At 35.0% G+C, this 12,500-nt stretch overlaps 1 protein-coding gene and 1 long non-coding RNA gene across 3 annotated transcripts in view; one reads left to right on the forward strand and one right to left on the reverse strand.

The window, feature by feature from the left end:
- LOC135200788 (uncharacterized) overlaps window positions 1-12,500 on the forward strand; it is a 370,704-nt gene that overhangs the window by 23,932 nt on the left and 334,272 nt on the right. The gene's annotated exons all lie outside the window — the stretch shown is intronic.
- The window catches only part of LOC135200775 (tachykinin-like peptides receptor 99D), a 320,400-nt gene that overhangs the window by 7,581 nt on the left and 300,319 nt on the right, over window positions 1-12,500 (reverse strand). For both annotated transcript variants that reach the window (XM_064229419.1, XM_064229428.1), the window contains exon 6: window positions 2,383-2,528. In XM_064229419.1, the coding sequence (XP_064085489.1) occupies window positions 2,383-2,528 (146 nt within the window). The remainder of the gene's footprint in view (window positions 1-2,382; window positions 2,529-12,500) is intronic.

Genomic DNA, 12,500 nt, shown 5'->3' on the forward strand with positions numbered 1-12,500 from the left:
GTGCTTGAAAGCAGGCACTTATGCGAACATGAACACACCCACACACTCACCCACACTGTCAAGGACACGGAATCACAAAGAAAGACACACTACTCCGTCTCTTGTGAAGTTGTTAGCTAATTTCAGGGACTCATAACGTCTAGTTAAACGAGTGAGAGAAGTCGTTCTTTACATATCGCTCCCTCCTGGTATTTGATTAAAACTTTCCGGCTGCCGACGCAATTACAAAAACAGCACCACTCAAATTAATTAAAATAGGAGCCAGAGAGAGAGAGAGAGAGAGAGAGTAACGCACGTCGGAGAGGAAATGAACGGTATCGTTCAAATATTCCTTTAAAAATCTTTTTTTATGGAATAGTAATGTATATATGGGGAGTTCTGTCACTATGCCAGGTTGTTTTGGAACGTTTTTCTTTATATATATATATATATATATATATATATAATATATATATTATATATATATATATATATATATAATATATATATATAATACACACACACACACACACTTAAACTTCTCTTTCCTCGTTAATTTCTTATACACTTTCATTGTCTTGTACGTCATTTATTGTATATCTTAGGCAGCTAAGGTGCTATATATATATATATATATATATATATATATATATATATATATATATATATATATGATTTTGTTATTAAAATTCTCATTTTGGTGGATCCCTGAGGGCTCATAGAAGCCTTCCTTTCAATTGTTGTTTGCTTAGGTGATGGAATGATCCCTGCAGATATTTAACCCAGGAAATCCGTTTGTAAGAAATTCTGGTCTAAACCGGCCAGTCAATAACATAATAGAAAATGGGATGTTTTAGTAGAAAATAGGAATTCTTGAATGAGAGCTTGCCAGCCGAATCAAGAGAGGCACTGAATAATATTAGCTGTATCGTTCTCATCTATCGAAGTTGGACATATCGTCACTTTTACACTGACAGTTACAAAACAAGATCAAACAGTCTCGATAAGGATCCTTAGGGTGAGATTGCGTTAGGGGAAAATTCAGAAAAAAAGGGAGTTTCATGATTTTAGAGAAAGGAAGGAGAGGACGTTTGATGTGGGTTATTAACGAGAACGTGAAATGGTAGGTGAAGGGACTGTCTGTGTTCTGATGAGAGGCGAATGAGATGAGAGGCCGAGGGGCACAATTTAGATATATGTCAGTTCATATGAAGGGGTTGTTAGATATAATTGAAAACGTGGCAAAAGCAAAGCATCAGAATTTCACGCCAAATTATATTGAACGAAAAATGCTGTGAGGTTGAAGGACATATTATCATTTAGCATGATGTAGGTTAATATAATAAAATAATAAAAAAAATATAAGGAAAATTAAATATAGAAAAAATGAGTGCGAACTGGCCATTAAAGCTGGCCTTCAGAAGTAGTGTATATGGTATCCCATATTTCAATTTTAAAGGGTTGGAGTTTTGCCTTCCTTTGATGTGTGGTCCACATTTTTTAATCTCTTTTCCTCTTCCATATTTGGCTCCTGATGTGGCCTCACGTGTGTGTGTGTGTGTGTTTGTAGTTGGAGGGAGATGGGACTTCGACGTGCTGCTAGTTAGGTTCCCTTGTATGTGTACGAAGTGGCTATTGTTATGGGTGTTTTATGCGCAATGGGTAGTACATCCACGATCATCAATTTACCTGATCACTGTCCTTATGTGTGCGTGTGTGTATACTCACATATATGTATATATAATGTATATATACTGCATATAAATAATGTTGATTCATAGATTAAGGTTGTTTTATTCACAGTTGAAACTTCTACGATCATCAATTTATCTGATCACTGTCCTTATGTGTACGTGTGTGTATACACATATATATGTATATATAATCTATATATACTGTGTATATATAATGTTGATTCATAGATTAAGGGTGTTTTATTCACAGTTGAAACTTCTACGATCATCAATTTATCTGATCACTGGCCTTATGTGTCACGTGTGGTGCAGACAAATCATATATGGTAGAATTCACTTGTATTTCCCACCAACCAAGGAAAACTGAAAAATGGTATATCTCAGAAAATTCCCAACAGTTTCGTCCTCCAATGGACCTCTTGGAGCGTTTCCTTAATAAACGCTCCAAGAAGAGGTCCATTGGAGGACGGAACTGTTGGGCATTTTCTGAGACATACCATTTTCATTTTCCTGTGTGGAATACAACTGAATTACCATGTGTGCGATTACATAATAATGTGATATATATATATATATATATATATATATATATATATATATATATATATAATGTTGATTCATAGATAGATATGTAGGTAGGTAGGTAGGTCAATGGAAAGACAGGACAGATAGATAGACAAAAAGAAAAATAACAAACAGTTCAAACTACCATCGCATGATACTCGGTGGTGTGTTTCTGGAGAGCCTGAACACGAGAACCTGGTGGTGTGAATTCGGGTGACCTCCACTGGTTCCTGGTCGTACTGTATACAGGTACACACCCTCGCAAATACCTTCTTGAAGCCGTTGCGGAACCTGCAAGAGACGGAGAATCAATGAAGGACAGGAAAACAAACGTTGCTACAGTAGTTGGATAATATTAGGTTAAATCTGCTCCTGCAGTAGGGTTTTTTTGGTGATAAGGATGAATTTTCCTATTGTTATATTTTTTGTGTCTTGTAATAGAATATATTTGGGTCATACGTCCACATTTGTATGCTATAAGAGATAAAGAATGACTAAAGATATTTTTTTGTATTTTTGGTGTCTTGTAATAGAATGTATTTTGGTCATAACGTAAACTCTTTAACGGCACAATACTACGTCCACATTTATATGCTATATGAGATAAAGAATGACTGAAGGATATCAAATAGTTACTTTGCTGAAGTGGTTGAATAGCACAGGATTAGATCTGTTTCTACAGTAGAGGTTTTGGGTGACAAATCTGGATTTTCATGTTTTGACATTCTTTGTTCCATCTTGTAATCGACTATATTTTGGAAATACCAAAAGCCGTTTAACGTTGAATTACGTCTTCATTGATTTCTATTACGATTCATTAGCTATAGTAGACTTACATCAACCGTGCATCTGATGTCTAGGCCCGTCCCTTACGACGTTCCTGATTGGCTATTGATAAGCCAATCACAGGGCTAGAAACTCTCAGTCTCTCTCGAGAGTTCACATAGGCAGGATGTTTCTTCCATCTCTCCTGAGGGATACGTCTTTCAAAAGTAACCCTCGAGAGAGGTGGAACATAATCCTGCCTATGTGAACTCTCGAGAGAGACGGAGAGTTTCCAGTCCTGTGATTGGCTTATCAACAGCCAATCAGGAACGTCGTAAGGGACTGGCTTAGTCATCAAATGCACGGTTGATGTGAATCTACTGCACTTTTCTAGTAAAGCTGTGATACAATAGTACGTCTCCATTTCTTGACCATTTCAATACTATTATGGCACACAAGGCAGTCTTTACAGAATAAAATATCGATGGAAATCAGGTCAATTTTCAAATCACACGCAGCAGAGGAGACTGATCAAGATCGATTTTGGAGAAATGTCGATCTTAGTCAGAGAAGAGAGAGAGAGAGAGAGAGAGAGAGAGAGAGAGAGAGAGAGAGAGAGAGAGAGAGAAATCCCACCTAGCAAACTTACTGATATTATGCGAAAAAGTTGGAATATAAGAATTATTCATAAAAGTTAAGAAATCGGAAGAATAAGACAGATTGCATGGTTTACCGTTGCTATCAATATTTTTAAAGTCAAAATTGGTAAAAAAAAAAATAAATAAATAAAAGTCTCAGGATCCAAATTGGCACCTCAAGGATGCCAGGGTAAAATGTAGGAAAAAAAGTCTACCAAGTACTACCAACTGAATAGAATACATTAATCCCCCTGCCCTGTCCTGGGGCATGTCGCCCTTTTTCAGAAGGGAGTTCAAAGGTCCACTGCTAATATTCCGAATCTATTTTTGAGACAACCCAGCTGCAAAATCAACGGTTCCGCATAATCCAGGGGAGAATATTAATACCGACGCGGAAGGAAAGGATATAGGGCTCCACAAGCAAACTAATCTACAGGATATTACGGGGAGAAATCGCGAAAAATCCCAGTCGAACAAAGGAGTCCCGGTTTTTTTTTTTTTTTTTTGGGGGGGGGGGGGGGGGTGTGGGGGGGGGGTGGGGGGGGGGGGGGGTGGGGGGGGGGGGGGGGGGGGGGGGGGAAGCCAGAAGGAGTTCATTTCTGATCGGCAGTCACTTTATTGACAAACACGGCCACCCTATTGATATTAACCGTTTCCTTAAAACTGTGTGAGTGACAGATGGCGTGGTAGTCACCGAATGTCACCTCCTGCCCGGTCATGGGGGTCGCGCGTATTTGTATAACCTTCATCACGAAAAATGGCGCTCATAAAGATTCTGGATTTCAAATGGGCCTTTATAGGAGTGATTTCCTGATATGTGATGGAAAGTTCTCGAAAAAAATGATGCATTCCGACAAAGCTCACACAGTCAAATACTCGTGTTTCTATTCATCGAATTATTTTTAATTCAGTTTATGTTGTTAAGCTCTCGTTTTGGGGGTTAGTGTCGTCAGCGCACCTCACGCGGGCAACAGTAGGTATTATTATTACTTCAAGTTCTTTACAGAGGCCTAACGGCCCCTATTTGCAACTCCTTTCATTCCTTTTACTGAACCTAAAGGCTCCCGTTAGGGGGTGAGTGTCGACAGTGAACCTCACGCGGGCAACTGTAGGTATTACTTAAGTGCATTACAGCGTCTTAACGGTCCCTAGCTGCAGCCCCTTTCATTCCTTTTTACTGAACCTACCTTCATATTCTCATTCCGAACGTTTGTTGCATAGTGCAATTGCTGTGAGGTTTTTCTTTTTCAGCGCTGAATGACCTCATAAGTCCCAGTGCTTAGCCGTGAGCGTAGTTCCTGTATTCCATTTCCATGTTCCAGTATTGTGAAGCAATCCTGAATAATACGTTCGTCAAATAAGTGAGTAGAAGGGAAACAGACGGAAGTAATCGTATTCCTAAACTGCGCCATTACCATAACCTTCGATGACACACCTAGGGAGCTCTCTATTTAAATTGCATTGTTAAGCATAAATGCATACATTTCGAGAGGACATCGGTTGCATTCTACCTTCATTGCAAGGCGAACGATCAAATATAAATGGCGAGCAGTGGTATAATCTACAGGCATTACATAAGGTTCTTTGCGGCGTCGCTTCGGCCGCAAGCTGAAGCCCCTTTCGTTCATTTGACTGTAGCACCTCCGTTCATATTCTCATTCTTCCATCTCGCTTTCAACCGTCTCCTAACAGTTGATTCCTGTTAACCTTTCAGGCGTTTTTACCTGTCCATTTCCCTTTCAGCGCTGAATGACCTCGTAGGTTCCAGCGCTTGGCCTTTGACTTAAATTATATATTCTATTCTAATACTTGAGGTTCTTTGCAGCGTCACTTCAGGCACCTATACGCAACCCCCTTTCATTCCTTTTACTATACCTCCGTTTGTATTCTCCCAACTTACTTTTCACCCACTTCTGATAATTGTTGCAACATTACTTTCAGCGCTGAATGACCTTATAGGTCCCAGCGCTTGGGCTTTGGCCTAGATTCCAAATTCCAGTTCCAGTGTCTAGATTCCAGATTCCAATTCCAGTTCCCAAAAGCCCCCACTTTGACAGATAGATAGATAGTGTAGGAGAACATCGTAGTTTTTAAAAGTAAAATTATTGGTACCCGTGAAATAACTTAAAAGCTAATGGTAACTTCATCAGTTTGATCAGTGAAATTCCCATGACGTCCACTTCAGCAGTCATGGGATAATTTCAGTTATATATATTTCGTGGGGGAAGATATGAAAAGCCTTATAAAAGGTTATTGTAAAGACGTGACTCTATAGCCACTTTAGGAAGATTTATTTGTGAGTTCTATATATGCCATGCGTGAGTTCAGTTATACAGTGAAATAATGTTAATACAAAAAAATCGGTTTACAGGCGTGCTTCATGAAGACAGCATGTACTGATATAATATATATATATATATAATACTTCTATATATATACATATATCTATATATATGTATATATATATATATATATATATATATATATATATATATATATATATGTGGGTGTGTGTGTGTGTGTGTGTGTATGTATAACTCAGTGTTATCTGTCTGGAACTGCGAGTAGTTCTCGATACTTTATTGCAAATTCAGAATACAACAATAACTCGAAAATAAAATGACAATGAGAAAGGAATAAAACAGTTTGGTTAACATTTCTGTGATAAGTAAATTTCTTTTCATCAAAATAATTTAAGATAAAGTTGTCAATAAAAATCAAGGGGCTATATACAATTTTTCTACCAGAATATACTGTCAATTTAAGCAAACGTGAGTAATAATTTTGCCTTAAGAGAAATAAAAAGTGCTGTTCATTTCATCCAAAATGTACAAGGAAAAATTGTATAACTTCAACAATGTTCTTCAAACACGTGCAAAGTTAATGCATTCTGATGGTAATGTTCTTTCCTCCCCTAACATTGCAGCAATGTCTTCTACTGTAGCCTACAAATTGATTTTTTATTCACTTATCTCTGGGTACTTCACCTCATTCCCCCTCACCATAAAAAATGACGTTCACTTCATTTTCTTTAGTCATTAAATTCTTACATGTGGACGATTAACGTGGACGATTTTGAATCGTGTTCAGAATGTTCTACATATTTCCCCTTCGCCAAGTTAGTGCATAGTTCTTAGTAGCAAATAGCTTTGGGGAAATATTTGAAGATCTTCTTTTCTATTTTCCTGTAATTCTCAAAAAAATGTTTCATGGATTTTGTTTATATTCCTCATCTAAAAATTCACAGTGACTTTTTTATAGTGTGGAAATTCTGAGGGTTTTTAGAAGTTATCATTACACGTCACATATCAGTTCCGTTGACTTTCCTGAACATCAAGAACTAAAGATTTTAAGAATGAAAGCCAACCATAAGATATCGTCTGATGTATGTCGGAGCTGGCTCGTATGTCAAGCCTACATCCATTATATACTTTAAAAAAAAAGACAATATCCTTGTCGTGTAGGAATAACAAGTTATTGCTTCATAGCTACACTTCATATGCCTACAAATTCAATTTATTTTCCTTGTTTATTTGCTTATTTCTTGCTTATTTCACTTATGTTTAGTAACATATTTTAATTGTATGGAAAAGTATTCTCTTGCCCATATCCGAATCACGGATTTTGGAACACTTTACCTACCACGTGTTTTCAGTCAAATGCAATTTTATCATCACGTAATATGTATAATGTTGACCTTCATCAAAAGATGGAAGCCCCGTTGATGCCTTCATGTTTTTAATTATCGTAAGAAATTAATTCCTCGCCGTAGAAAGTTCGCTAACGATTATATCTACCAAATAAATCTCCCGTTGGTGGATAATTGCCTCACTCACCCACAAGGGAGCTCTGGTAATTATAAAAAGGGAATCTCGTTGTTCATTCCCTGGCAAGTTTTAAAAAAAGAAATGATCGATTCGTTTATCAGCAAAATCTCTGGGCGATCTCTCTTCAGGGGAAAATATCTCACGTTAATGACCATTTCCTTAGAGAGGGAGAGTGCTTGTAATGCATTCGCGTCTGAAGTGATGAGGTGATAAATATTTGTATTTTCGTTTCCATAAGAGAACGAAATAAAATCTGTACTTCGAAAGTTTCAATAACACAACGAAACGATATCGTAAAAGCTGTTAGGTGGGTTACTCTGTCCTTGGAAAGGTTTTCTACTAATTTATTTCCACCGTATGAGGAGGACGTTAAAGCGCTCCTCACATTGAGAAGATAGTATGTTACTATCCAGTGTTAATTGTCATGGAAACCATTACATTGACCTCCTACTCACGTAATTGGAAATTACTCTGACAAATATTTCGACGATCACTTTCTCTTTCACCTATGGAGTTGAACATGAAATTTATGGTTTTTTACCAAAGGAAGTGTATAAATGTTGATAAATACCATTTTACGCCATATATATCATATAATTATATATATATATAATTAGATTATAATATATTTAATTACTATACACACATATATATATATATAACGTATATATATATATATATATATATATATATATGATTATTATATTATAATATATATTATAATATATAATACATATAGTATAACATACATAAGTTTCCTTCTTTTGATAGAAAACCCAAATTTCAGAAACCCATATAAATATTACATTTTAACATATATAATGATTATATATATATATTATATTATATTATATTAATATTATACCAATAATTCTTCTTGTTTTCGATAGAAAACCCTAAAATTTCATTTTTAATAACTAGTAGATATATAATAATATAATATATAATAGATATATATATATTATACATACATTTTTATTTTTTTTATTTTATATATGTTACGTACAATATTTATTTTAAATATGGCTGTGAACGATCTGTTCGTTATATTTGCTTCGAGCAAAATATAATCCATTATATGTCAACTTTTGAATGCTGTTCTTAAATATTGCTAGTAAAATACAGGACCAGAGATACGAATGAAATTAACGGGGTTAATATAGTTTTTCTTGGCAATATTAGGCTAGAGGCAGTCGCAGAGCGTCTTGAATTTAGTTGTGGAATGTTTAGGCAAGGCTGACTGTTGAACACTAATGATATTAATTTTACATAATTCCAGCAATTAGAAAAAAATAATAAGACGAAATTGCTTGTGGTCTATGATAATACAAATGTACAAATCATAACACTAAGGAAAAGCTAAATTGCAAGTCAAGGGTCTCTCAGTAAAAAAAAAAAAAAAGAAAATACGAAAAGAAAATCGAATGTTTAGGCAAGGCTAACTGCTGAACACTAATGATATTAATTGTACATAATTACAGCAATAAGAAAAAATGAAAAAATATAATAAGACGAAATTGCTTGTATTCTATGATAATGTACAAATCATCACACTAATGAAAAGCTAAATTGCAAGTCAAGAGTCTCTTAGTAATAAAAAAAAAAACACAAAAAAGCATGCAATATTAATTAAAATAATCCTTAGGAAAAGGAAAGACCTCGTGGAGAATTTGACATGATCGGCACACTAATAGATATCTCAGCAAACAACACATCATTCCAGCGCCGTGCATTCAGATGGATTTACTAATTAAAATAAGCTGAATGAGATGTTGCGTAAGAACACTTAGTTTGATTCTTAGAGGAAAAACACTTAGTTTGATTCTTAGAGGAAAAACACTTAGTTTGATTCTTAGAGGAAAAACACTTAGTTTGATTCTTAGAGGTAAACAGATCCCAGTGATGAGCATTTACATTTAATATCAGTAAATTTTAGACAATGTTAGGTTCTGAAGCTAAATAAAGCAACTGAGGAAGGGGGGAAACTCAGTATTATCTTTCCCCACATCAAGAAGAGAAAACAGCCTTTTTTTCTATTTTAAAGTAAGAAATCAAAGCCACAACCGTATAGTGAAAATAACCAAACTATGAGAACAGTCACAAAGGTAAAAAATAAATTGAACGACAATCCAAAGATGAAAACAGACAGTCGCAGTGAAAAGAACGAAAAAGAAGCCATGACAACAGAAACGACAGACGGTAAAGAAAATAAAAAGGAAATTACGATAGACAGTAAAAATAACGAGAGGTAGATAAAAAAATAGACAGAGAGGGCTCCCCAGAGGATACATACACAGGTAGGAGCAGTAGGAGAAGAAGCAAGAGTATTAGGGATCACTCATAGGTTAGCCCGCGAAGACACACGGAAAACACTTTCTTGAAACCATTACGGAATCTGCAGGAAAACAAGGGGAGAGAACAAGAAAAAAATTATTTTAACAAATGAGCAAACGTAAATGGCGGGTGGGAGAAGAAACGCACACACACACACACAAACATACACACACCTACATCATGCGTACACATTCACAGGTGGAAATCAGAGGGGGTCAGGGAGATGTTATTGAGGTCTTTCTCTACGTACAACGGCATAAGGAGGGTCTAGTGGGCGTGGCAATGTTGATGATATCTTGGTGTCATTCATTGGTTATCGTAGTAGAATGAATGAGTGTACATTGTGCAGGTCAGTGGGGTTACAGTGGGCGTGGGGGGTGGGGTGGGGTAGGGGTGAGGTGGTTGCAACGGTACAGAAACTGAATAGGAAGCATTTGGAAGATGGGATCATTTGTTAAATTTATTGTCAGTGTTTTAATTTACTGTTGGGCCTTTTGACATTTCTCTTGAATTGGTCTAATCTCTTGCAGATATTCACGTATTTCAACTTCATTGGAAAAGCAAGATCTTACGCTTGCCAGGAATGTGCATATCAATGGATATGGAACTGTGCGGTTATAAGAAACTATTTAGCTGTATTAAACCTGGCTGTCTTATCGTATGGTCGTACAAACCTTAGAGGGATTGCAATTATATTTTTGTGAAGAGTCATAAAGTACACTGATTTTACTGTAAATATTAAGTACTTGATTAATATATTACAAGATCCACTAAGAATTGTCAGCTGTAGTTACCACTTTACACTGAATAAAAATTTTTTTAATTAGAAATCCAGACATTTCATTATTTGTGGGGTGATTGTATGTTATCTACTAACTCCAGAAGTTCTAGGTGGAGAAAATTGGGGAATTCCTGCATTTAACAGTTAGTGCTCTCCGAGATGTGCAATTTATAAGAAAAAGGAGAATGATTATGAAAAGTACATTAATAATCTGTTACACATGGGATTTTTGCCAAAATATTAAATATAAATGAAAAACTTGGTTAAATAAACCCTACTTGACACAGTAAAGCTTTTAACAATTATGTACATTTTCTTTTTGACTGAGTTCTGAAAATGAAAGAGGATTAATAAGATTATAAGTGTTAGCTTGCTATTAACAAGAATCCGAACAATAAGTAGCACAAACGTTGAGAAATTTAAAATAATAAAAAAATTTTGATCTAATTGATATCTTACCTAAGTTTCGTCTGTTTCATTGCACGTTAAATAGCCATCTGCATAAATAGCTCAACAGTTTTATCTTACTCCATTCAGACTTTTTTCTCCGTGCAATTGCTTACAAAATATATCAATACAACACTAAGAACAGGACGCTACTACTGACTTCATTGTAGGGCAAACTTCCTGATGATTCGTCAAGAAAATTGGTTACGGGCCCTTATAAACTTCGAAGAATTTTATCAGCTAATGTTGAATACAACCCTAGTTAGTATTTGAGGATACCCAATCAAAACTCAAATACTGTTAGGTGGAAACTCTTATCAGTTAATTGCATATTAGATAAGCTTCCTCTACAATGAAGTCTCATTATAATCTTATAAAGTAACAGTTTAAAGATGTTGTGAAACTAATCAGGAATTTAAAATTGACCAGAGGTCCTAGGATATTATAAGATACATTCAAGGAAGTAATGATTATCATTTATTATCATATTAAGTGGCTACACTTTATAATTAACATCGCCAGAATTAGATATAATTAGATATACTGTACCAGTTAAAAAAATGGAAACATCTTGAAAACCTGTTGAATGTTGGTTAATTCCCTTATAAGTATAATTAATTTGGTCGTGTTCCAAAAAATAAAAATCATGAAAGGCTGTTGAATTTGTGGTCGTTATTTTATCATTAAAAGTGCAATTAATGTGATCATGTTCCAAAAAAGTTTTTTTTATCCTGATTGATTGATACGATACGTAGTTTGCTATGTTTGTTGATTCCTTTATAAGTGCAATAAATTTGGTCGTGTTCCAAAAAGTAAAAATCACGAAATGCTGTAAAAATTATGGTCATTTTTTATCATTAAAAGTGCAATTAATGTGACCAAGTTCAAAAAAAGGTTTGTTTTAACCTGGTTGATTGATAGGAAACGTAGTTTGCTCGAATACCATGTCAAATTGACACAGCTCTTAGTATTAATTCTTAACTACAATTATTAGATTTAAATTAATATAGATGATACACCTTAGTCATATTTATGCAGCAGGAAGTAGAATATACCTTTAATTTCAGAGATGCATGAGGTAGGAATCCCACCTACCTTCTTCAAAGTGAACTTCATCATGTTCATAATTGAACACTATTTTTTTATTTTTTTCTTAAACTTCGTTTCTTTTTAAAATTTAACTCTAATTTTTGTATTTTTCTTTTTTCTTGAACGTCATCCCGTCCAAAACTGAACTGTAATTTATCTTGTTTCGTGAACTTAATTTTGTTCAAATATTGAACTTCATCCCATTCAAAATTGAACCCTAATTTTTAACTTTAATTTTTCTTGTTTCTTTATCTTCGTCATGTCCAAAACTGAACTTTAATTTTTCTTGTTTCATGAACTTAATTCTGTTCAAACCTGAATTCAAATTTTTCTCGTTTCGTGAACTTAATTCTGTTCAGAGGTGAATTCTAATCTTTCTTGT

The sequence above is a fragment of the Macrobrachium nipponense genome, chromosome 23 (assembly GCF_015104395.2).
Source record: "Macrobrachium nipponense isolate FS-2020 chromosome 23, ASM1510439v2, whole genome shotgun sequence".
In the NCBI taxonomy this organism is placed as follows: Eukaryota; Metazoa; Arthropoda; class Malacostraca; order Decapoda; family Palaemonidae; genus Macrobrachium; species Macrobrachium nipponense.